This window comes from Hypomesus transpacificus, chromosome 1, assembly GCF_021917145.1.
Source record: "Hypomesus transpacificus isolate Combined female chromosome 1, fHypTra1, whole genome shotgun sequence".
NCBI lineage: Eukaryota > Metazoa > Chordata > Actinopteri > Osmeriformes > Osmeridae > Hypomesus > Hypomesus transpacificus.
In genome coordinates, this window is record NC_061060.1 from 6,237,054 (window position 1) to 6,264,666 (window position 27,613).

The 27,613-nt window shown below is 45.5% G+C and overlaps 1 protein-coding gene across 1 annotated transcript; it reads right to left on the reverse strand.

Annotated features, from left to right (window-relative positions):
* Positions 1-13,437: 13,437 nt before the first annotated feature.
* Positions 13,438-25,823, reverse strand: gfra3 (GDNF family receptor alpha 3). Its single transcript, XM_047020364.1, has 8 exons — positions 25,292-25,823; positions 21,217-21,486; positions 19,520-19,594; positions 18,813-19,164; positions 18,593-18,702; positions 17,939-18,073; positions 17,563-17,693; positions 13,438-15,708 (listed from the first exon to the last, which is right to left on the reverse strand). Exons 1-8 carry the CDS (start codon positions 25,374-25,376, stop codon positions 15,487-15,489), a joined length of 1,380 nt encoding a protein of 459 aa, XP_046876320.1. The 5' UTR covers positions 25,377-25,823; the 3' UTR covers positions 13,438-15,486.
* Between the last annotated feature and the right edge of the window lie 1,790 nt (positions 25,824-27,613).

Genomic DNA, 27,613 nt, shown 5'->3' on the forward strand with positions numbered 1-27,613 from the left:
CACACAGACATCAGCACACACACGCACGCTCGCATGTGCACACGCTCAAACTGACTGTGTCAGAACCCTGCTCCCAGACAAACCCTCGGACCGCTGTCAAATGAGTGAGGGAGAAAGAGAGAGGGAGGGATAGAGCGAGACAGAGAGAGAGAGATAGACAAAGATGCTCTTAGGAGAATTGTTATTCTAGATTAATGCTCAGTATAAATAAAGTGAACTCATAGGTGTCTGTGCAGCTATGAGCTTGTCACTCGAGCTGTGGCCTGTCTAATGAATGAGCCTGTCCTATCATATTTCACTGCCCACCTCCAATCTGAGTAAGACCTCGCCAAACACACACACACAAAGACACACACACAAGTGCACATACATACGCACACATACACCAGCCCAAAATCCAGACATATGGCCAAGAGAGAGGGGAATGGGGGAATCAGATGAACTGGGTGACAGCAGTATTCCCTGAGGGGATGAAAACAAGCAAACAGAACCCACATCTGGAAGCCCTATCTATCACTCCAGCTGCACAGATGTAATGTGTGTAAATGCATGAAGCTTTTACACGCACACACACATACACACACATACAAACACACACACCCAAACATGTACACACACACACACAAACACGTGTGTGTACACGCCTCACACACACCTCAATGATCTATAGTTTCCCATCAACCTCTGTCACAAAACACCTCTCCCTGACAATAAATAACACACATTCAAACGCTTTCATCAATCATGCCACCAATCAATAATTGACATTTATTTGTACTGACTGGTGTGCTTTTCACAACAACAAAAATAGTAGCAAAAATCTTACGTTGCCTTGCTGCTTCCGAGTGACCTGACATCAAATCTCAAGGGACGACAAAGCAGAGGGGCGGGGCAAATTCACCAAATCAACCAATAAGGAAGAGAGCCCCAGGGGAGCACCAATCCCCAAGTGGCTGCTTGGTAGAATACAGTTCAAAGTTCAAAGTCCACTCAAGGTCAGACAGCTGTTCATGAAGGAAGGGCAAGGATGGGTATGGTTAGGTACCCGCACACACGCACACACACACACTATGTGAACATATACAGCTTAAGTCTACTGTTAGAGTTACACTTTATACATTTCATGCAATTTAATCATTGATTATGAATCACAAGAATCATTTAGATGTACATTTGAGATGCTTGCTTGTGCATCGAAATGATGTGCACACACGTACACACTTGATGGCAAGTGTGTACGTGTGTTTAATGCTTGTGTGCTCGTGTTTGGGTGTACATGGGAAGCGTGCATATGTGTGTGTGCCCTTCCGCATGTGTGTGTTTATGTATTTAAAGTAGAAAAAAACGCACTCTCAAGCTTGTCTTATTGCTTATTTTGACCGTGTTTATGTATTCCCTTGGTTTGTGCTGAGGCCAGGATATACATTAACTTTTGTTTAAGTTCACAGTGGATGCACTCTGATCACGTGGTTCAACTTAACAAACTACAATGTGAGGCTGAGCAGTGTTTTGTTCTATTTTCTGCTTTTTTCTTTTTTTACTCGAGGGGACTTAACAACTGAAGAGGGAAACAGACCAAACCAACTGGTGTGTGGTAAAGATGAAATGAGCCTGAATGAGAGTGCGTGTGTAAGATCGTGCTCGTTGTGCAGTGGTAATGGTTATACTCAGAGGCAGAGACAGAGAATTTCAATTACTGTATTCTGTTCTTGTTCACACCCGGTGGCAACACACACAGAAACACATAACCACCCACACAAGCATGGACACACACACGTTACTGTAATACACCCACTTGCATTACCCCCTCACACTTTACCCACTGCAGTAAACACGACTTGTTGAGTATCTCACACATACTCACACACTCCCACGTACACACACACACTCACATATACACACACACACACACTCACACAAGTCATTTGTGTACCCCCAAGGAGCAATATCCAAATCTGCCAAAGAGAAAAGAATGATAATTCCCTTGAAAGGTAATCTTCAGGCGATTTGTGATTACGGTTATTTATTTCAGGCCTCAGTACGGTCTGCCTCAAAATAAACTTACATATCGATCGCTTATGACAGGGTCTGAAAACACCTACAGGCCTCAAATCACTTCTACCCACCCCACACCTGCAGAGACATACACACACACATGCTCATGCACACTTACTCTGAGCACGCACACACACACACACACACACACACAGCCTCACATCTTATTTTCATCCACCTTTTTCTTCCACCTCTAACTAGCAGGAAAGCCCAGTCCCATCCAGCTCTGCACATCACCATCAACATGTCATTCCCCGTGGCAGCATCTGTAACAACTCTGTCCACCTGTCCTCCCTCCACATCTATCTCTCAAAAGAGAGGGAGAGAGAAACACAGAGAGAGAAAGAGCCAGAGGAAGAATAGGGTAAAAAGTTGGCAGGCTTTTAAGGTGACAAAGAGAGAAAGGGGGAGTGACAGAGGTGCTGGGTGGGGGTGTAGGGGTCCTGGATGTGTTATTGGAGTGCTATCGAAAGTTTGAAGGGAGAACGTAAGGAGCAGGAGTGATAAAAAAGAATGATGACCAGTGTGGAGAGAGATGCATTTATGAATTATTTACACGCATGAACGATTTACAGTGCGTCAGCCGGCCTCCCAATCGACCCTCGCCCCCCCCCCCCCCCCCCGCTTCCCCACACACTCTCTTCTCATCCTCCCTGCCCTCTTGATCCCGACATCACTTCTTACCTCGATCTCTCTATCATGGCCCGCCTTCTGTGTTGTGCCTCTCCTGCCCCTGCTCCCTCCCTTTCCGTTTACCCCTTCACCTCTCTGCTCCTAACCTCTTTTTGACCCCCACTCTTTTCTTCTATCTCTCTCTCTCCATGTTTCTCTCTCTCTCTCCCTCTCTTCTCATCCCGCTGCCAGTAGATTACCACCGCTAGGAAAGAATTATCAACCAAGAGGGAGGAAACTGTGAAAGAAAAGGGAAGAGAATAAGGAATGAAAGAAAGAAGGAAAAAGAAAGAAATTAAGATAAAATTTCCATTGAAACTGTGAATTACCCCCGAGAGTTTGATCAACCATTGTTCTGCGCAGAGAAAATTAACTGAGCTTTCAGTGGAATGATTTAGGCAAAAGAAAATGTATGCTTCATTATACTTAAGGACGATACAAGACAATGACCAAGAAATAATGAGAAAGCAGAGGAAAAGAGTGACAGATAGGAAGAGGAGTAAGAGGGAAGTAAGAGAGAGAGAGAGAGATACCTTTACTTTTCATGCACTTGCAAGACATCCACACACCTGTCTGGTCATGTCTCAGAGCATCCATCCCCTCCCACCCCTGTACCACACCCTTGCCAAACTCCAAACTCCATCTTGTGTCACTTCCTGAACACTCCAAGCACCCCACATGAGCAGCTCGACAGCAGACAGAGACAGACACCACATGTAACATTCGCAACATCTGTTCTGGGTCAGTAAGCAAGCCCACTCCCCCTCAAATGGCTTCTATGTGTCAGCTAGATGGCCAGCTTAGCTTGTCCAAACAGAAGTTCAGTAGTACACATTTGGCAAGAGAAAGACAAAGAAAGGGAGAGAGAAAGAGGATTAAGAGAGAGAGAGGGAGAGAGAGAGAGAGAGAGAGAGAGAGAGAGAGAGAGAGAGAGAGAGAGCGATAACAGGCAGAGCGAAAGAGAGACAGAGACAGAGGAAGAGGCTTCCTCCTTCATTGTCTAAAATACCCCTCAGAGACCACAATCCACCTCAAGTTAATTAACTAATTCTCAGATTTACATATTCTAGAAGACAGTGAAAAATGTTAAATATTGGAGGGTGAAAGAGGCAATCCCCCTGATAGCCTAACAAATGACTGCCTGCCATAACCTTAAGGACATCAACTGAATTAGTATCAAATACAATTCTACTGTAACCTTCTTATAATAAGCAGACTAGTACCATCAATAATGTCATTGTATTACATAAGCAAGTCAGTTTTTTTCTATTTTTTCTAGGGTTTTAGTTTGAGAGAGGAAAGAGCCAGTCAAAGGTAGGCAGACAGAGAAAAGAGTAAAAGATGGAAAAAGTGAAAAAAGGATTGAGGTAAAGGGAGAGGAAAAAGAGAGGGATAAGAAGATATGGCTGAGAGCGAGAGGTGATAAAGAGATGGGCTCCCACAGGAGACATCTCAGGTCACAGCGAATAAAGGAAGGGGACAAGGACGGAAAGAAGGAGAGAAAGAGACGGATGGAGGGGGGGAGGATGTTCATGCAGCGTATGTGATCGATGGAGGAAGATAAGGATGAAAGGACAGATAGGCAGGAAGGTCTAGTAGATGGAGAGAATGATAGAGACCTGGAGAAACAGGGAAGGAAGGATGAATGGAGGGAGATAGGAAGGGGTGAGGTACCGTCAAAGTCAACACAAGAAGGTGTGTGCGAGGAGAAGGCCAGAACGGTGAGAATAGGAGAAAGTCATTGAAGAAAGGGTTTGACAAAAGTTGTATGAAGAGTGGGCATGAGGGAGGGAGTGAGAAAAATGAGGGAAACTCAAATACATGAAAAGGGAAAGGTGCGTAAAAGAGATGAGAGAGTGGAGCGACCTTAGGGTGGGTGTGAAGAGGTGTGAAGAGGTGTGGAGATGGAGGGGGGCTCAGAAGTGAGTGTCATGAAGAGAAAACATGTTTGAAAAAGAGAGAGAGGATAGACGTTATAGGCAGTACTGTTTCTTAAACGCTGCACTTCTAACTTACCTGGGCTGTGAAAGCTGCTGACACCTCCATAAAGGCTGACAGATCATAAATAAAACGTCAGAAGCACCTTGGTGTTATTAACGGAGGGACACAAGGAGACAAAGCTTGTCTGTGAGGCACAATCACTATACCCCCCACCCCCCAGCGACAAACGCCCAAGGCCTTGTGGCAACAGGCCTAGTCAAAACAGGTGGAAGGGGGAGGGAGGGAGGGAGAGTGGGAAAGGGATGTGGGAGAAAGGCATCTGAAGTCATTTCAGAAAAAGGAAAAGAAGATTGAGAGAAAGAGAGAGAGACTGAGAAACAGAAACAAAGACAGAAATGGGGGGGAAGAGAGACACATACAGAAAGAGATGTGAAGATGGAGTCCACAAACTGGACAGACGGAGAAGGGATACAAGGACAGATAAGGGACGATACAGTTGAGAAAGCAGAGGAGTTTACAGGAGAGAAGCAGTATGTGTACGAGGCAGAGGCAAAGATGGTAGAAGGTGCAGGTGGAGGAATACGGGAGAAGAGGAGCGGAAGAGAGGGATGAGAGATAGAGAGGTAATGAAGGGGACAGAGGAGAGAGGGGAACAAGACCAGCGCTCATTTAGAGAAGAGGCTCCATTAGTCAGCAAACTGCCCGTGTATGTGTGAGTGTGTAAGTGTATGTGTGAGTGTGTAAGTGTATGTGTGTGTGTGCGTGTGTGTTTGTGTGCCTCTTTGTTTCTCATCATGACACTTATGAAGCACAGACTATCACCTCCCAGACACAGCACAGACTCACATACATACACGCACACTGCTCGGCCATTCTGCAGTGATTCACACTCGCTAATTACATATTGATACAGCAAACAGCACAAACCCTGATAATGAAAGGCCTGGACTGAGCTTGTGCACAGACACCAAAGGGATCGCGCTACCCTGCAGACAGGAAGCATAGACAAAAACCACCCGCGATGATAATGCGCAAAATTAACGAGCTGTGCTCCAACTGTAATATGCATTCAGCTTGGTGCATCCCTTGCAGAATCAATATGGAGGCTGTACAGTGTAGTATAATTAACTGAGGTGGGGGCAAATGCAGCAGGCAGGCACAGTTACCATACCCCGCTGCTCTGAAATGAAGCAGCTATTAGTGCAGCCTCATGGAATCTATTCAGTATGGAAAGTGGCAGAGGTAGGTGGAGAGAAGCCTTCAGGTGCACACAGACAGGTAGACACCTGAAGAGGGTTGGGTAGGGGGGGTGTAGATGGTGTATAAGAAAGAATTGAGAAAGAGAGAGAGAGAGAGAGGTAATGACACAGACAAAGAAAGGTAGAGAGACAGAAGGAAGAAGAGAGAGAGAGAGCAAAACAGAGTTGGGAGTAATAGGATGTGTAATGTAGTGTATAACGCTGTCTCACTCCCACACCAGGGCCCATTTAACCTCAATGACCCTGTAATACAGCCCACTGAGTCTTTGTGGACTGAGACCCCATCACTCTAAATACAGGCCTGTTCAGATCGAGAACTAGTGGGCTAGCCCGAGCTACACAGATCCCTAAGGCTGGAATCTGTTACTTTCCTCCTCCTTCTATTTCTCTCTCTCTTTCTCTGTAAATGAAATCCACCTTTATCTGTCCGTGATTCTTCACACACTGACAGACCCCTCTGCAGTCTCACCCCTGTGTACATTCTTCTGGTTTTCGACTGATGGAGGGGTGGGGGGAGGAGATGAGGGAGATTGGGAGGGAGGGGAGGTGGGGGGGGGGACTGTAACTGGGTAATTCAGGAGTAGGTAGAGGAATGGTCTCGCACAGGTGGGTGTTTTGTCTTACTGACGCTGACAGAATGCAGCGTGCTGTACTTACTGTAACTGAAATATGCGGACGACCACTTAAGAGCAGATCTCGAGTCAGATAAAGTACTCCCCCTCCCCCCGTACACACACACACACACACACACCTCCACTGCACTCTCACATACACACACACACACACGCATACCCACACACCATCATGGCCCCTCGCAGTTCCGAGTACGGGATCTTAACCAGCATTTATTAAATTAGTCTGCACAGCGGACTCCGTCTCTCTTTGTTATCAGAGTCATAAATGTTTAAGGAGCATTAGGAAACAACAAACACTGACGAGAAGGGAGGACAGAGACCTTAATGCTTTAAATGACCATTACCTCTGGCCATTTACAGATTAAAAGCTTTACTGGGCCTCCTGTCCTCCTCCTCCTCCTGCTCTCCCCATCCGTCTCACTCTCCTCATCCCTCTCTCCATTCGTCCACCTGGGTTTTGCTGGGTTCCCCAGAGATGGAGGAGTGGAGGAGGATTAAACTGAATGTGAGAGGGGGAGATGTGGGTTGAGATATGGAGAGGGAGAGTCAAAGAGAGACAGAGAGAGAAAAGCGAAATGGAGAAAGAGCCAGTGTGAAGAAAAAAAACTCATACTCATAAGAAAAAGAGAACAAAGCAGGATGACTGAGACCAAAACAGAATATGAAGTAGGACACAGAGATGGAGAATGAGTGTTTCCAGGTAGGGAGTTTCCAATTTGAACTGGCTGATTGGGTGAGATGAGCCATATAATTTTCCCGTGCACCTCTCTAATTTGAGACCCTGTTTCTGTACGGGTGGACGTGTTGATCTCAGGGAGTCTGACAGAGCACAGAGGCAACACATAGACACCCATGCACACACACACACACACACCACACACTCACACACACACAGAGACACATATGAAAACATACAACTGTAACATACCAATCCCATACTCTTCCAAACACACACACACACACACGCACACACACACACAGCAGACCCAGGCAGCAACGCTGAGAGACAGGCCCTATTCTCTCTGATTGGACACAGTAGGGGAGAAACCTGCCTGATTATTTAATAGGCCTGAGATTGGTGCTCCTGCGATTCACAGCCTGTGCACCGATTCCCTCTCTCTTTCTCTCTCTGTGTTGTATGGTTTGATACATTATAAGTGTGTGTGTCAGAGAGAGAATGACAGGAGGAGAGAAAAACAAGGCAGGAAGGTACCTTAATAAAAGGAGGGCGAAGTAGAGATAGTAGAAATAAAAGGATACAATTAAAGGATGACAGAGAGAGACAAAGAAGGGGGAAAATAGAGACACAGAGAGAGAGAGACAGAGAGAGAGAGAGAGAGAGAGAGAGAGAGAGAGAGAGAGAGAGAGAGAGAGAGAGATTGGAGATACAGAGAGAGACAGAGAGAGAGAGAGAGAGAGAGAGAGAGAGAGAGAGAGAGAGAGAGAGAGAGAGAGAGAGAGAAGAGGGAAGAGGAGAGAGAAGTGAAACTGTATATATGACACTCAGTTGCTTGTAGCTCTTTAATGATCTAATAATGCCCTGATTCGCCGTAGCGTTGGAGACATCTGAGTATTAAGTCAGACATGGGTGGGATTTCATTAGCCTGGTACTGACAACCTCATTAAATCCTGATGTAGAGGCAGCGCCATCATCATCATTACCATCATCTCCGACCAAGGCACTCTTGAAAAGGAGCGGGGCGCCATGCAAGGTGGCGGTAGTCTCAAAGCATGTGTTGTATTTAAAATCATTTTTTCTTAACCCTCTCATCATGTTGCAGGTCAATTTGATCCGTTTTTACTTTCGACTTGCATGATATGCAAGTTAGCCATTGATTTTCTCAGTGTTTTGTTTTCTCACATAAGGTCATGAACTTACATGCAAAGTGTGGGTAAAGTGTTGTGGAAAGTCTTTTATACTTAAATATGGTTTAAATAGGAAGTTTACATAGGAAATGCTTTTCTTATTTTTGATATCTTTGAACATGTATAATAAAGATTGATTGTTTTAGTCAGTATTATTACATTTTTGTTTCAGGAAGGATTTATTTTCAACATAATGCGAGGGTGGAGGACAAGAAAGCTGCCAGTGCTGGTAGCCAACAAATAATGTCAAAATGTAGTCACCCATAATAAAGTCACAAACTGTCAACAGCCACTTTTGTGGAGATGAAGGGTTCTGGTTAGGGGTGAGTCTCATTAGTGGAATGTCAGTGTCACATTTACTAATATTTGGTTGGACATGTATGTATAATAAACCTTCTTGGTGTTATACTGTCCGTTACATGAAACACAAATATAGTAAAAAAATTAAAAAAACACCCAGACCAGGAGGCCAGAGTAAGGAAACATCAGATCATGTTTATTCTGTTTATCACCAGTCGTACACAGTATGGGTGTTTTAGTGTCTTTAGAACACCTGGGGCTGAGGTGAAGTGTGGGTGGGTGGGAGGGGGGTGGCGTTCAGCACTGTGCAGTGTTCTGGAACATTCCAGATCACTTGGAACGCATCCAATCTCTGACACATAGAGTGAGGAATCATTCGCCTCTCTTCATAATCTGTGTTTGTGTGTATGTGTGTATGTGTGAGTGTGTATCTGTGAGTGGGTGCTTAAGAGATCCTGAACACCCATGTCCCATAATGGACAAACACCTTATCAAACCTGAAGACTGAAATAGAAGATGAGGACTGAACACACGTTCTCGGGGAAGGAATCAAGGCTTGATCCATCGGTTTGAACCATTCCTTCCACTGCTACACGCACATGCTGAAATACCTTTACATACTCTATGCAAGTATAGCCTGGCTGCCAGCCCAACTTCTCCCCGCCCCCAAAAAAATTTGGTCGGGAAGTTGGGTCTGGAGGGTCTCGTATTGGGGACCAACTACAGAAAACCAGAATCTGGGCGAACCAATGAAATTGCCAGGGCGGGCTTTATACGATAATGGACAGATGATCAACAGTAACGTAATCACCCACGACACAAAAGAGCGCTTAAGTTGAATTAGTTTTAAACAAACATGGCTACCGCTGGAGATCTGGGATGTTATGATTCTGCCATCGAGTCTGTTTTAGAAGACATCGACAGCGCATTAATTTTGGAAGAGGAACAGAGAGACGCAATCAAGGCATTTGTCGATGGAAAACATGTTTTTGCCGTCATTCCTACGGGAATCGGTAAAAGTTTAATTTCTGTTTAAACTCTGTTGCTCTGATTGGTTGTAGATCTATCCAATTGAGCGAAGAGGCATTTGTTTTCCAGGCTCGTTTGAAACACGCCTCGTAGTCAAAGCCCAACGGAGAGTTCTCAGACTCATATTCTGACTAGAATTATGAGTATGACAACGTCAGGCTAATGCAAGTATGCAAGAATGCAAGAAAGTGTTAATCATAAAATGGATGGGCCAAATGTGTGGTAAACACAAGGAGTGACACAGCAACGCTCTAGAATCATTGGTGGTGGTGGTCTCGTAGTCTGTGAGGGAAACAGTCGAATGTAAACAGGTAAGTGACCGGCAAAGGGACATTCAAATCCTGTATGTGTTCAACTTCAGCTTGACACATATTGTCAGTATGGTCTAACATCAAATATGTCACCTGTGCAGAAAGGAAGGGATTATCTTCATCAGTTTAGGTCAAATACTCTGCTATCTTTGGAGCAGGATAGGGGATGTTAGCTGTAGCAGACATGTGGCAGGAGTGGGCACAGTAGGTCTGACAGTGTAGAGACAGAGGGAAAGTTCTCTGTGAGTGCTTTTCAGTTTCTTCATGCTGCGTTGAGTATGTAGCGGTGTTGAGGGTTCGGGGGAACCAGTGGGGAAGAAGTCTCATCATTCAGCGTTCGGTTGCCTTGAACGCACACTCCGTTTTGTATTATTCAGCACTCACATCGGGGGATCGGAAATAGTTCTTTTCTCTCCAACCAGCCTGCTAATACCTCAAGGGAGGGCACAGAGTTATACGTAAAGTCATTTCTATAGATGGAGATAAAGAGTGAGAGAGATGGAGAGAAAACGGGAATTGGCCATTTGGAATGCGTTCCGTGGGCACACAGGGAAAGAGAACGTTTCATGTCTTGTGGAGATTTTGCGGGGCGGACAGTTTTGCTTGCTCATGAGAGAGCCTCATCTGCAGTCCTAGTGCGTGTGTGTGTGTGTGTGTGTGCGCCGCACGCTCTACTCGTCTCCGAGGCGACATCCCATTCAGCAACGAAAGTCTTGGGAGATCGAGGGGGCCGTCAGGCGGAAAAGCTGCTCAAAATGGCCGCCTGATCCACAACTCACCTCTGCAGGTGCCTAACAAGAAAGACTCAGCACCCGCACATTATTCAGCACCATTTAGCATTATTTGGTGCATCAGACAAACAGAAGCAGAGACATCGTCACCATGGATACACGGAGTGACGGACAGGCAGAGTTGGGTGCAGGTGCAGTTCAGAAGCCTCCAGTAGTTTCCACAAAAACAACTCCCACTCAAAATGTTCCCCACATTGTAACTGCACAGACGAACATGACAGAAGATAACAAGTCATTCATGAGATGCAGACGGTATGCATTTAATGGTCATAATAGGTACACACAATACATGTATATCTATATGACGAGACACAGCATTTGGACAACGGTTTTCCATAGACACAGATCTCTGGATTGGAACAAAGTCAACCGAGAGAATCAATGGTGTGAGCACACAAGCATGGGGTGAACACATAGGAACAGAGAAAGATGCAGTCCCCTTTAAGCTTTACGGTCTTTTATGTACAACTATGAACACATCAAATAGATAGGATACAAAATAGATAGGATGAAAGCCTCGTCGTCACCGTCTTTCTAAAGGTAGAATAAAATAAGAATGAAGTACATATAAAAATACATGAGGTGAATGCTTCCGAGACCAGTTTCTCTCCTCGACTCTTCTTGTGCATGTGTGTACTGTTTGTGCAATCATTGCTCTGTGTGTGTGTGTGTGTGTGTGTGTGTGTGTGTGTTTGACAGTTCCTGTGAGTGTATCCATGTTTGTGGGAGTGTGTGTGGGAGTAGCTGTATTTTGTGGAGGTGTGTCAATTGTGGTGGTTTGCGTGTGCGTGTCTGAGGCGGAGTGGAGGTTCTGGTCATCTTCTGTACCGTGGCGCTGATGCTACAGGACCTACAGAGTGTGAAATAGATCAGGGAGGGCCAGCAACAGCTTTAATACTGCTATAAGCCTGCAAGGCATATCTGCACTCTGCACTCCCCCTCTCTCCCTCTACTCCCCTTTTCTCCCTTTTGCTCAAGGCTCTCCTTCTCTCTCCTCCCCATTGTGACACAATTCTCCCTTCTGCTGTTCTCTAAATGTTCCTCTCTCCTTTCCTGCCCTGATACGTCTCCTTTTCTCCCTCCATCTCCTGCCTCTCTCTCTCTCTTTCTCTTCCCATATGTTTTCATACCATAACTCTGCCCATCAGTCTGTCTGTGGACCGCTCTTTCCCATTCTTTGTCTGTACCTTATCGGTATTTTCCTGGTATGTCTATTTCTCTCTCTCCCTGTGCTTCTCTACAGAACACACCATTGTGTTGAAGCATCTCAGTGTCACAGCAACAATGGATTAGGAAACAGACTTATATGGGAGGGGCTGCCGTATTAAACTAAAAGTCTGACAGTGCATGTATTTAGTGCGCGCCTGTTTATAGAGGGTAGAGTGCACATAGTGTTTGTCAGTCCATAGTGTAAAGTGTACATGTGTACATAGCCTGTATACATTTCTATAGTGTGGAGTTTACATGCTTTATAGTACAGAGTGTGTGTGTCTTTCTATAGTGTACAGTGTACATAGTGTCTGTGTGTGTGTATTTCTACAGTGTAGAGTGTTCATGCTTGACAGTGTGTGTGAATTTGTGTAGTGTGGAATACATAGGCCACTGTGTGTGAAGAGTAGACGAGTAATGTGTGTATAAGGGTGTATAGTACAGTGTACATGAAGTGTTTGTGCGTGTGTGTGCATGTTTGTCTCTTTTTTAATCTGCGTCGGGGATGGACTGCCATCCTAAAGAAACACAGCCATAAAAGACAAGTGTCCCTCTCTCTCCACCACTCTCTCCTTCCTTCTTGTAGTCCTCCCTCAATCTATCTCTCTCCAACACTCTCTCCTTCCTTCTTGTAGTCCTCCCTCAATCTATCTCTCTCCACCACTCTCTCCTTCCTTCTTGTAGTCCTCCCTCAATCTATCTCTCTCCACCACTCTCTCCTTCCTTCTTGTAGTCCTCCCTCAATCTATCTCTCTCCACCACTCTCTCCTTCCTTCTTGTAGTCCTCCCTCAATCTATCTCTCTCCACCACTCTCTCCTTCCTTCTTGTAGTCCTCCCACAATCTATCTCTCTCCACCACTCTCTCCTTCCTTCTTGTAGTCCTCCCACAATCTATCTCTCTCCACCACTCTCTCCTTCCTTCTTGTAGTCCTCCCTCAATCTATCTCTCTCCACCACTCTCTCCTTCCTTCTTGTAGTCCTCCCACAATCTATCTCTCTCCACCACTCTCTCCTTCCTTCTTGTAGTCCTCCCTCAATCTATCTCTCTCCACCACTCTCTCCTTCCTTCTTGTAGTCCTCCCTCAATCTATCTCTCTCCACCACTCTCTCCTTCCTTCTTGTAGTCCTCCCTCAATCTATCTCTCTCCACCACTCTCTCCTTCCTTCTTGTAGTCCTCCCACAATCTATCTCTCTCCACCACTCTCTCCTTCCTTCTTGTAGTCCTCCCACAATCTATCTCTCTCCACCACTCTCTCCTTCCTTCTTGTAGTCCTCCCTCAATCTATCTCTCTCCACCACTCTCTCCTTCCTTCTTGTAGTCCTCCCTCAATCTATCTCTCTCCACCACTCTCTCCTTCCTTCTTGTAGTCCTCCCACAATCTATCTCTCTCCACCACTCTCTCCTTCCTTCTTGTAGTCCTCCCTCAATCTATCTCTCTCTCGCACATTCTCTCTGTGTTAGCTGATTTAACGCATGGCTTCTCGACTTATTTATTTCAGGCATATTGATGTAAATCATTGGTATCTGCTCTCCTCTCCCTCTTCTCTCTCTGTTCGGCCCTTCGCTGTAGTGAAATGTCAGCCAACGACAAACGGCCGAGACAACAATTAAAAAATAACAACAGGCATCGTAAAAGGCCCAATGCGGGTCCGACAGCCACATCAATCAAACACCCACTACCCTCGCTGATCTCAATTAACCTCCGGAGAGGTTCTGTGGTCGACTAGCTGACCTTGCCACTGAAGTGGCTGTTTCACAGAATGGAGGGACAGGGTGGCAGGTAAACGTGTTATTAATGGGGGAGGGGTGTGTGTGTAGAAGTCGGGGATGATTGACATATAGTTTGTTTAAGGGATGTTTTCCCTCGGCTAGATGGACAGCTTTGTATGTGTGTTTGTGTTTCAATATGATTGTTTGGGAATGTGATAGAAAGAGAGAGATGAAGACATACTGTAGCCATGCCGCCCACCAACCACTAACCCCCTCCCCCCACCGACCACAATCTCCAGCCCCTCCGGACGGAAGTTAATTTTACACGTTCCCTCCGAAATAGGAAAGAACAAGAAACGCAGGGAAAAAAAACATTAGTGTCAGCAAAAGATTTATAAGACAGAAAATGGAGAGCCTGCGATTCTCTATGGTATATTTGCGCTGGAGGGTCTCTCCTTCGCTTTTGTTCTCCTCCCTCTCTCTGTCTTTGTCTCTCTCCCTCTCTCTCACTAGCAGCCCCCACGAGTCCACTGGAAGATAAAGAGTTCACGGCACGGCCTATTATCGCCCTCTGACTAAAACAACTAAAACACTATGAGAAAGACCTCACATTGTAAAATCGCCTGTCTCCTCCTCTTTCTCTCTCTCTCCTTCGCTCAGTTTCACTCTCTCTGTCTCTCTCTTCTTCGCTCAGTTTCACTCTCTTTCTCGCTCTCCTTTAGTCTCTCCATCTCCATCTTTTTCTGCCTGCAAGCATCAACCCCAGACTAGGGTTTGCACCTGACCAGAACTCATTTGACTTTATTTCCTTCCACTTTATAACTCATATTGTTTTATTATGACTGTTTTATTTGTATTTATCCCTGTGGTCATTCTACCATATCTATGCTGAGTCACAAGAAAGCAGATAGAGACACAGATAGAGCAATAAAGGCGCCAAGGCGCTTGCCTCTGCTGGATCGAATGATGGGCCGGCATGTCTGTGTTTGTGTGTGTGTGTTTGTGTGTGTGCGTGTGCACGTGAGCATGACTGCTGACAAGACTAAGAATGAGGTGGGAGATGAGATAATATGAAAAGCTTTCTGCAGTTTGCTTCGTAATCTCTTTAAGCACGGGCACGCACACACGTGATGCGTCTTCACGGGACGGTTACGCTTGGTTTATTTGTAGAAATGGCAAATTAGCTTAGATATCTAGCAAGCCCACTCACTGTGTGTCATCAACTGTGTATGTGTGTGTGGGTCCTTGTCCATCACTGCAAAGTCAAAGTATATGGGTTGAGGGCTGTGAGATGCACTGAAGTCAAATTACACTCAAGGTATTCTGGCACTTATATTCACCAATAAATTACTTGTACATTAAACATCCCCTAGTGTTACTGCACAGTTGGTCCAAACCCATACCAGTCTAATATGTATAAGTCTTTATCGGGCCCAACCATTCCGTGATCACAGGGGTAAGTGGGGAGGTATGGATGGCATTGCAAGACACAAGGAAAAACAGACCGTCTCAGAAGAAAAAGTGTGGGGGGGGGAGCAAGGGAACATGGAGAGATGGCCAAGGAATAAGAGAGGTTCAGTTTATAACCCTCCCTCCTTTCGATCTCTCTCTCTCTCCTTTCTCTCTCTGTGTGCCTGTCTCTGAGTCTGTGTGTGCGTTTTGGGGCTGTTGGCTGTTCAAAGGGGGTCCCCCCCCCCCTTGTCCTCTAGCCCCAGCTCAGGCAGGCAGAGAGCAGCAGAAGGAGCAGCAGCAGGGAGTGAAGGGGACCAGGGGCCAGGAGGGAGGCCCCCCCGGCCCCGGACCCCAGGTTGGCCACGGTGGCCTTCTCAGCATACAGGGGGATCACGTCAAACTGACCCCCTTCCTCCTCCTGATCCTGATCCTGGTCGTCTTCCTCCACACCCACCATTTCCTCGCTCTCCTTTACCTAAGAGAGAGAGAGAGGGTGGAGGGGGTAAGGAGGGAAGAAGAAATACAAAGCCGTTAGAAGAGATGCGGAGAGGACTGGAAGAGAGCAGAGAGATGAGAGGAAGGGATGTAGGGCGCGGAGAAACGTAGAGCGATGGATGATGGAGAACCAGAGGGGGAAAGAGAGAGAGAGAGACAGAGAGAGAGAGAGAGAGAGAGAGAGAGAGAGAGAGAGAGAGAGAGAGAGAGAGAGAGAGAGAGAGAGAGAGAGAGAGAAAAAGAGAGAGAGAGAAAAAAAAGAGAGAGAGAGAGAAAAGAGAGAGAGAGAGAGAGAGAGAGAGAGAGTGAGAGAGAGAGAGAGAGAGAGAGAGAGAGAGAGAGAGAGAGAGAGAGAGAGAGAGAGAGAGAGAGAGACAGAGAGACAGAGAGACAAAGAGAAAGAGAAAGAGAAAGAGAAAGAGAAAGAGAAAGAGAAAGAGAGAAGAGAAAGAGAAGAGAGAAGAGAGACAGAGACAGAGAGACAGAGAGACAGAGAGACAGAGAGACAGAGAGACAGAGAGACAGAGAGAAAGCGACAGTGTACAGTATGTGAGAATGGAGCGAGGGATTATGATGTGGAACATGGCGAGGAGAGAGAGGAAGAGTTAAGGGGGGAGAGAGGGAGCAAGGGAGAGTGAGGATAGGGAAGAGAGGAAAGAAGGGGGGTAGGATTACGGGAGTGTGATGGAGGAAGAGGGACAGACAGATGGTCTTGCATACATTAATACTAATGATGTCTGATGGATGCTCTGCCTCCTGCAAACACCTTTATCTAATCCTCTCAGAAAGTGACACAGACAGAGGGACAGAGAAAAGGGAGAGAGAGGGAAAGAGAGGGAGAGCAAGCAAGAGAGAAAGAGGCTGGGACCCCTCAGAAAGAGTGACAGAGAGAAACAAAGCAGGAGAAATGTAAAAGGGAGGGACACAAACAAGAGAGAAAGAGAGCAAGAGAGAAAGAGAGCGAAGAAGAGAGGGTATAGGGTGGTGGAGATAAAGAGAGGGATGAGAGGAGAAGAAATGTAGAGATTGAAAGAAAAAGGACGGAAGCAGAGGATAACAGAAAGGTCTGATAGGGAGGAAAGAGATGAGAGTGAGAAAGAAAGAGAACAAGAGAACAGAGTAAAATATGACAAAGAAATACAGTAGAGAGAGAGAGAGAGAGAGAGAGAGAGAGAGAGAGAAAGAGAGAGAGAAAGAGAGAGAGAGAGAGAGAGAGAGAGAGAGAGAGAGAGAGAGAGAGAGAGAGAGAGAGAGAGAGAGAGAGAGAGAGAGAGAGAGAGAGAGAGAGAGAGAGAGAGAGAAAGGGGGGAACAGAGTTGGAATCCCCTCTTGTCTGGCAGCCCAGATTATCTCTGGCTGTGTGATGCATGCTGGGAGCAAAGAAACATAGAGAGCTCTACTGTCACTACATTTGACTATAATAGCCGTCAGTGGGTGGGTACTACAGTGGTCAAAAGGTACTAGAACAGTCAAATGGGTCTGACAGCAATCACTGTAGACACTGCACTGGTCAATGGCTTTGACACATTTCAATGGGTACAACATTGTGCAGTCAGTAATCAACATTTTTCACGGCCAGCTGGAATTATCCAAAACTGCAGTCAGTCAGTCTAACAGTGGTCAGATATGAGGTCAATTTTTATTTGCCATCAGTCACTACTGTGTGTGTCAGTCTGTATATGATCAGTGTAGAGTTGTGGGGTCATGTTCTGCGGGGGTCAAGTTATTCTAGATTGTAGTGTACTCAAAACTTGATGTATTCTATTTCCCTTGTAGATATGGCTAGACCAGATTTCAAATCCAAGTGTTCAAAGAGGTCATGATGGGTACTTACAGAGTGGAGTTCAGGAAGGGCATTGTTGCTGAGTTCTTCCTGGTGGTCCAGTGGGGAAAGGTGAGGGGGCATGACTGGCGTGCTCTCCACAGGGCGAGGGGCAAAGCTACCCATGGAACTGATGGAGTTCCCTGAGAGAAAAAGTGAAAAGGACATTAATGTGTTTGTTTTTTAGTGTAAGACAGTACTGTGCATGACTATGAGCGATTGTAGCTATTTGAAAATGTGTTCCTATTGGCTGTTACTGTTTACAATGTACAAAGATGCTTTAAATGACATTGAGTGTACTATTGGGATATGCTAACAGGCATGTTTGTGTCAGTATGTGTGTGTGTGTGTGTGTGTGTGTGTTTGTGTGTGTATATACACAACTCACTGAGACAGGGGTTGTTGGTAAACATGTGCTGTATCCTCAGGCAGTCCTGCAAGTGGTTGCCACTACTGTCACAGTCACACCACAGAGACACGGCCATGCTGTTGTTGGTGACGTAGTTAGGGGTCATGAAGGTGCCTGGAGGGAAACAAGGTTAAACCTCAGGTCAAATTGACAGTACACTGTGTTAGTACTAGGGATAGACTGACAATTTGGTTTCAGGCCAAAAAGAGGTTGAAAACAAGCCGAAAATGTGAGCTGAAAATATGTCACCACCAAGTGCTCTGATTTCACTCTCGTTCAATTTAGCCATTATTATCAAAGTAAAGTTGTTTTCTAGTACAGGTACAGATATTTCACAATAGTTTCCCACAATAGCAGTTAGGGACCATCAACAAAGTGAAAAAATGACTAGTCTTATTGGAATTGCTGGTCTTCTGTTTTAGAAACTCAGGGCTGAATAAAGTATATGTTTGCATTTTCATAGCTTGGACCAAAAAAAACACCAGGTGTTGCCAGAACCTTCTTTCAAGCATCCTCAGTGCTGAAAAAAATAGAAAATCCCCCTCCCTTTCTGTTCCTCATTTTTCCAATTACTGCTATTTTACTCCTCTATCCATCCCTAGCTATGCTCATCTCCTCTTTTCTCCTACTCACCGATGAGTCCGGCGTAAGATTTGAGGCACGCAGCGCCATTCTCTCGCACACAGCCGGAGGGGGACAGACCCGAGGGCTGGCAGTTGAGCTTGAAATCAGCCAGTCTGGACCTGACGCACACACACACAATAATAAGGTTAATTTATATTTCTATGTTTTAGGTTGTAGATAGATGTTTGTAAAAAGAGATGAGAAAAGCATGCGAGTGTGCACATCTCACCTGCAGAGCTCGTCCCTTTGGCAGTAGCTCTGCAGGTGCAGGCAGTTGGGCTGGAGCGTGTCTCTCTCCTGGTAGGAGCAGGAGGGCACGATGGTTTTCCTGCGCCTCTCGCCGCACAGCGTGTCCGTGCAGGGGCAGAAGAGCAGGCCCAGGCTGTACTCCTCGGGCACGCGCTCCAGGAAGCGCCGCAGCGCCCGGTGGCATTTCTGCCGGTTGCAGTGGTCAGTGCCCGCAATGCGCTTGGTGCACGCCAGGACGTACTCGGAGCGAAGCGCGCCGCACTTCTCGTACAGGCCGCAGTCCTGCGCTGCCTTCAGACACTGGTTCTGACCGTCCAGGGGGAGGGTAGTGTCTGGTGGGGACAGGGAGTGTATAGAGGGAAGAGAGGGGAGGGAGGGAGGGAGGGAGGGAGGGAGGGAGGGAGGGAGGGTGGGAGGGAGGGAGGGAGGGAGGGAGGGAGGGAGGGAGGGAGGGAGGGAGGGAGGGAGGGAGGGAGGGAGGGAGGGAGGGAGGGAGGGAGGGAGGGAGGGAGGGAGGGAGGGAGGGAGGAATTGAGTGACAGAATGAAAACGAGGACCCTTTTTGAGCCAAAGCCGTTACAACTTCACTTGACAGATTTATCATACGTCCAAAGAAGAGACTAATTAAGAGTGTAATGATGAAACGATGGCCAGGTGCCTGAGAGAGAGACTATGCAGGGACTCTACCTGCCACTATGGAGGCCATGCGAGACATCTGGAAAGGCGGAATCTCGTAGGGAGATGACTCTTGCTCATCATCTTCTACATCATCACAGGGGACAGAAACAACACATAAGACTTAGCAATAACATCACATACAAGTCAGAGTATAACCATTAGTCATAATATTAGTCATGTCACAATCGAATCTAGTATTAATTACCACATTATGACCTTGCAGTAACTATGGTACGACCTCGCAACAACATAATGATATAACCTACCAATAACATAAAGATATAACCTACCAATAACATCATGATATAACCTAGCAATAACATAATGATATAACCTACCAATAACATAATGATATAACCTAGCAATAACATAATGATATAACCTAGCAATAACATTCCATACACGTTACATCAAGACCTGACAGTAACATCATATTATAAATTTGCTGAAACATCACATACACATCCAAGGGAAGCTTTCACAATGAATGACCCCCGTGTTAATTAATGGAGAGCTAGTCTTGAGCCATGACTGAAAAAGTACCTTAAATCTTAACGAGATCATTTTATTGTCATAACACAGCATCATACCATCATTACACCATAACATCTACTTAATGAACACAGATAATCACAGCAGTACAGAACATCACCTACAAACCTAACAGCACACAGTTCAGTACATAACCTAATCATGACCTTACGGTATCTTGATAAGAATTCAAGTCATAACCCCCCAAAACGTTATATCAAATTTGATCATCTCCTGCAGAAACATATGCTCATATGAGACAAGGACAAGATCAAATATACTGGATGTGTCAGCTTCACTTCCAGACGCTCTTTCATAATGTCATTGCGCCACCGCATTACATTTCTCATCCCTCTCCTGCTAATTCTAAAAGCCATTCTAATCCGTCAATGATTGATTCTGCATTTGTTCTAATAAACGTTCGCAAGCATTTCTGATTTCCACAAATTACACGGTGCATGTAAAAACCACTCAATCTATATTTAATAACATGCACAGACTTTGGTATGTAAATCCATTTGGGCTGTATATTTAGTGTAATGACACGGTAGGCAGGAGTGCATGGGTGGTTCTGAGGCTGAGGACTGTGTAATTACAGTATGCATGGTGACTAACAGGCCACAGGGGAGGGATCCATTAGCTAGCATTAGCTGTGGACGGCTAGTCTGGCTCGCGGACAAAGGCTGACTGACCCTGCACTGACATCGTGGGGGGGCTCGGGGGCTGGAAGGTAGTCCTTCTGCCCTTTCAGTTACACACAAACATGCACTGGAACCCACACACAAAGGTGAAAGTGCACTTAAGTTTAACCCCTGCTTTGCTTGTACACAACTACTTTGGGTAAAGAATGTGGGTTGGATCAAAAATAATGTCCTATCCACCTTACATTCTCCACCCAGAGTTCCAGCTCTTACCGTCTAGTTGAAGATTCAGGGTTCCCAAGAGCATGCTGAACCATTCGAAACATTAATTCCTGTCTCTGCCCATTAAGCTTCTTATACTAACATGCAATGCAGATGTTGGCTATGAGGGTTGTGCAATATGTCACCGCTGTACTGTTATGATGTTGTGTTTTTCTAGCTTCTTCTGTGGAACTGAAGGACAAATGTCCCTATGGGGACATTCAAGTATCTTATCAGTCGACTCTTACACCACTCCGCCCCCGTGAACTTCACCTTGCAGGAAGTGGAGGCTCCAGTAGACCTTGAGGCAGTGCTCCTCTTTGCGAATGCCTCTGTGGCACTTGCAGCCCAGCAGGAGTCGGTCGCTGTGCAGGGCAACCAGGGCCTCCAGGCACTCCAGACGGGCCTCACTGCCAGGCAAGGACGCTGCCCGGTCAGACGCACATCCCTCCAGGGTCTGGTAGAAGGCTTCGCACTGGGGGTCAGCCAGGCAGACCTGCTTTGCCTCCAGACAGTTTGTCTTAGGCAGGGAGGGTGCCGCACCTGGGGAGGGAAGAGGGGGAGGACAGGTTAAATAGGGTGTAGGGGGTTGAGTCATGTGATACAGGTCGAGGATCAGGTCAGCCAAGTAGAGCCAGATTAAGTGGGGGACCTGTGTATCCCACCCAATCAACCAGCTCTTGCAGTTTCATCTGTCCTGCTGGGCCTAATAGCTGTATGTGTAACTTGTCTGTGTACTCTGACCACTTTCCCCAATGTGCATCAACCTATTGATGTAGACAAAGGTGTCCTACTGAACTCATCTCACTGTCCAGATTCATAAAGTTACTCAAGCTCAAGTACTAAAAGCCTTTCATGTAAACTTACCACCCGTGGCAGTCATTTGTTCTTATGTGTGTGCGATTTCCACAGTAAATGGAATACAAAAAGGGAACATTTTGGATCTGACTCCTTTTGTGATGAATTTCTGTTTCATGGACTTGCAAGGCACTTGGCTGAGTAAATCAAAAACATATTTAGTGTGTGTGTGTGTGTGTGTATGTGTGTATGTGTGCTTGAGTTTGTGTGAGTTATAGCTTTTGCATAAAAGCTACAGCTTACACAGCATGACATTTCATATTTGTGGCACAGATTTGATTTGATTTTATATTACACAAGGTATTTTGGGCTGTTATTCCTACAATCAATTATCAACTAAATAAATATCAGAGTCATAGGCAAACACACACATGGAAGAGTTGATGTAATGCAGTGGAAGGAGGAGAATTTGAAGAGAGAGAGGGGGGGGGGGGGGGAGAGAGGGGGTAAGATTGACAAAAAAGGCAGAGTGAAATTGGGGGGGGACAAGTAGAACACCAGGTAGATGGAACACCGGCACACAGAGACACGCACCAATCAGATTCTTAGTGGTAAGGACTCACAGTATGAGGCACAATCAGCATGTGCCGGGAATGATGTGCTAAAAATAGTGCACACACACGGACGCACATAGGTAGACAAGAAAAACAGGTACACACACAGGTACACAAGAAAACACACACACGGTTGCCCTGAGAAGGACCCTTTCATGTCTGTCATGCTGCGAGGGAGACTAGGAGGCACAGAGACTATCATTATTACAAAAAACACAATACTGCACCACCACAGGAGGGGGCAAAGCAATCTGTCTGAGAAGCAGACAGAAACACACACACACAATACAGTGGAGGAATGAAGCGACTGAAAGATCATAAGCCGCTTAACACAACAGATCAGTAAACTGGATGAAAATTGACTATCACTACGGATGTGTCTACATACATTATACCTTTTTTTTGATCGCAGGCAGATTGAATTATCCAAAATAAAGTGTGGTTCACGATTGGTTTACGATTAACCAGATTATTGACCCATATGAGGTGAACAGAATAAAGTCCAATCACAAGTAGGCCTATTGAATCATTGGATGAATTTGTTTTGGTGCAGTGGGCCACCCACCCTTGCAGCCTTTCCATTCTGTGGTTACTAGCTCCTAGTATGAGCATGTGAGGTGGGATGGATCCAACACAATTTATATACTACATGTGTTTCTTGGGCTACACTGGCAGGCATCATCCAAACTAACGTGGCCCCTTTAGGAATGATTGAAAATATTCAAATGAAATACACAATCACATGTGAAAGAGATTGGGGGGCTGGGGGAGAGGGCATCAAAGTCAACCAGCAATTTGGTTTAAAAGAAAGGGCATCCTCTTCAAATACCTAAAATCATCTCAGTCAGTGGGAAAAAGAATAGGCGTTAGAATTGTGGGATGCTCCCTAAAAGAATCATACTTAGGTCAAATATTTTCTCCCAGTCCCAGGTCCAAGTCCAGTTCTTATGTGTCTCATTATGTCTGCAGATGGGGCCAGGGAAGAGCAGAGGCTGACCTCAGTTCAGTTATTATGGGTAGAAGGTAATGGAGTTCATCGGAGTTCCAATCACAAAGTTCAGTTTAGCGAGCAGCGAGGTATGACATCATTACCCTGGAGAATAGCAGGATGGGAATATGACAGTGCAAGAGTCTGATTGAGGCCAAGTGTGCAAACACACACATACACACACACAGACAGGCACACACAGATGCAGTGAAAGACATAGACACACACACAGCCAAAACGGCATAAGCCCAACACACCATCTGGTGCTTCTGTGTTTGAGTTCCAAATCCCAGTTATCAACAAAACACACATTAGACCCCTAACTACCCCCTGGACGCACACAACCCCTAGACACGCACAAGTCACTCACACATCACACAAAATCACATCTTCTCCCTCTCTCATCTCCATCCATCTCCCTCACACAGACAACAAATGCTTCCTGTCTAACACTACACACATTCACAATTACCTAAGGATAATTCCTGCCATGATTAAACAATATTTAACCTTTCCATTGGGATTATGTGACTGGGAAGCCATAAAGGTGTTTATGTCTGGGTTTTTATCAGTGATTGAACAAAATCCAAAGTCCTACTGTTCAAACTTTAGGCTGACGCTAAGCATTGGGAGGGCAAGTTGATTGGGTTAGCCTTGTCCGACTGTCAACACATGTATGTGCGCGGCCCAAAATCTGTCCGTCTCCACGGCTAGTACTCAAATACACCTGTACGAGCATCTGTCGGCCAGTCGCACCTGCGCACCGATAAGACGTCAACCAGTCCCGATGTGTTTGCACACCGGCGCCGGTTGACTGCGCTTCCTCATTGCACAACAACTTCACAATTTATTCTGATCTGCAGTTGGAGGCGAGGTGAATTTATATCGAGATAAAAGGGAAAGAATCAGACACGACCTGAAACTCAATCACAGAAAGGTGTCTGCATAAATTACACGCCTTACAGAAAAAGACAGAGAGAGAGAGAGAGAGAGAGAGAGAGAGAGAGAGAGAGAGAGAGAGAGAGAGAGAGAGAGAGAGAGAGAGAGAGAGAGAGAGAGAGAGAGACAGAGACAGAGACAGAGACAGAGACAGAGACAGAGACAGACAGACAGAGAGAGAGAGAGAGAGAGAGAGACAGACAGACAGACAGACAGACAGACAGACAGACAGACAGACAGAGAGAGAGAGACAGACAGATAGAGAGAGAGACAGACAGAGACAGCTCTGATATATGACTCGACCCTTGAGAATGACGCTTACACCAAGACATCAAACACATCAAACATGTAATCATCAATGCGGCTAATAAATAAACCTGTCGATGCGAGAAGCTCATATCGCGCAGCAGCAACTGAGAATACAACATTTTTTGGCGTGTCAGTCATGATGACTCCCATACAAACTGCAGAAGGAAAAACCACAGAGCCATTCTGTAGGCTACCTTTTCCCCCACGAAAGACAGGAGTTCATTCAAGTGTTGTAATAAAGATCAGTGTGCATGCAGGATACAGCTTCTGTTACGGCCAAATCATTGCCACAAAATGTTGCCACAAAATGAAACATCGACTAATTGTCCTGGGGGACAAATAGGATGGTTGTGTTTAAGAGACCCTTTTCTGAAAGTTCGTGACAGGTTGATAAACAATATAAGGAGGATAGGCTACATTAAGAACCTATATCCCAAATGAATCTTTAATCAAATAATAGGCAAACAAATATAGGCTAATATGTAATCTCAAATAATTAAATAAAATCCAACAAAAATGACATAAAAAAGCATCCAAGATGAAAACTTTATACTATAATGACCCATTTCACCTTATAAAACCAAACCATACGCTGAATATCACGAGCAGCAATTAGAGAGATATTCACAGTCACCAATAGTGTGTTGGCTACAGTGACAATAATAGTTATGCCCATTGGCTTTGAGTTCTAATATTTTACCTGAAAGGAATACGGCCAATAACATTCCGAGTAGAAACATCTCTGTCAACAACTCCATCATGAGGTGTAAAAGGCACCGGGACATGGGATGGTGAGGATGGTGATTTTGACTTGGCGCACTTGGCCAGTCTCCGCGCAGTGCGCCCGCTGAAACCGACCAGCCCTCCGCTCTCCGTTACATCCACCGGGAGACGAGTCACGATCTATCACGAGCCAAATAGGTGATGGTAAAAAGTCTGCTGTCTTAAAAAAAATCCCCATATAAGTCACAGTCAAACGCGCAGTGGACTGCTCGTGCCCTTTGTGTTGTTTCGCAACTGACCGCTCAAACTAGTTACATTTTAGCTAGTAGGCAAGGCTACCCTTCGGAAGTAAATCGAAGATCATCACGCCATTATCTCCAGGCTCTCTGGGTAGTGACAAGTTCGTTTACATGCTGCGACTGTGAGAATAACGGACAAACAACCGCTTAAAGCCTGTATAAACGCGGTCGTCCTTTCGCCGCGCAAGAGGGGGTTAAATGACAGTTTGAGCGCAGCATCGGTTTCACTGACTGAAGTGAGAACTGATGATAGGCTGTGAGGTGCGAGGACGCGACGACAGGGACACATTAGGGTGCCGTGCACACTCCCTCGCATATTCCCCCCTGGGAAAATATTCCATTAGAGATTTCAAGGTAACCATACCCAAGACGGAACTTTGGACATCTATTCAAAATGTTTTGGGACCATGTCTCGCTAATTAGGCTAATCAAACACTGACTGATCGTATAGTCTAGACTTCATTTACAGCCTTTATAGACTTTGAGCACCTCGGTCCCCGTCTTCCTTCTTGGCAGTGACACTAGAGGCTGTAGCCTAGTTATCTCCGGATTAGCATGCCCGTTTAAAAAGAAGAAGAACAGCAGAATCCAGTTATTCCATTCAAACTTTTTATTTTACAGGACAACATATAATGGAAAGACATAGCCTAGCCTACAGTCTAATTACGTGGCTACGAATTGACCATTTCATAATTTCTTACTTTTATGTTTTTCTGCCTGTTTTTCAAAAGGGATATGTCTCCTCCTTTAATCATGTCAGTCTTTGATCCATTTTTCCAGATGAAATGGATGGAGTTGTGTGAAATCGGCTATTGCCAAGACAGTACTTGCAATATATATACATTCACTTTCAGATCTCATATTATTCTTATTTTTAAATCAAGATGAATAGACAAGGCTACGTTTCCAAGTTTCCAATTTCTCTCCACTGTTTTACTCTCCACAATTTTTTTTTCTTTCTCCCATGCATCCCTCTAACGTTAACATAATGTACAGCCAGTTCTATCTTTTTGAATTAGTTAGGGGGACCAGATCAAACAACATATTGATCAGAAAAAGGAAACGTGCTGTTAGAGGAGGGTAGAGATGATTAAGTGTGAGCTGAGGTGGATGTTTAAATGGGAAGGGGGGGGGGGGGCTGTCAAAAGTTTATGACAGGCCAACCATAAACAATCACTGGGGCGTCTATGGAAAGGAAGATCCGGCGTATTTGAATTATTCACACTTCTTACTAATTGGCAAACTCACCGGCCTGGGAGAAGTCTGAGTTTATGAGCACAAAATCTGCATATGCTAATTTGGAGCCTGTCTAGTTGTCTTGCTGATCGATTTAAGACGATGGGAAACATAATGACTGGAGTAGGAAGCACAGTTGGTGTTTCTTGTTATTGGGTGTTTGGTACACAGCACCATCCATCTCCAATCATCACTAATCAGAATATTCAACCTTCAAGAGGGGAGACACATGAGTATGGTCATGACTATTTATGCAGTTGTCGGCATATATCGTTTTTAACCATCGCCTACCCATTAGGACTGTTTATGCTTCATGTTGATATTCAGTTTTTTTCAGTCTTGATTACAAATTGCCTACAGCAATCAGAAAGGTCATTTCAATGATGACACCCATACTCTCTCTTTCTCTCTCCTGTATCCTACACACACACACACACACACATACACACGTGCACTAACAGCATGGCCCCATCAAACAAATTACACGGCTCTCTGTTCCCCCAGAGGTCGTATAACCCCACGGCCTGCTGGGTAATCAGTGTTCAGCTAATAAGGCGAGAGCTCACCCTTTTCTCGAACCTTTTGGACAGCACTGTGGCATTACAATGGACAGACCACGGCCCTTCTGGATGACCATCTGGCCTCCAAGCCTCATCTTTCCCCCACCTCTGTCTGCAACTTTGCTCTCATTTCATCTTCACCTCTTTTCTGCCCAGTTTCAGCCACAATCTCTACCTTTCTTCTTTGGTCTCTTCTTTCGCACA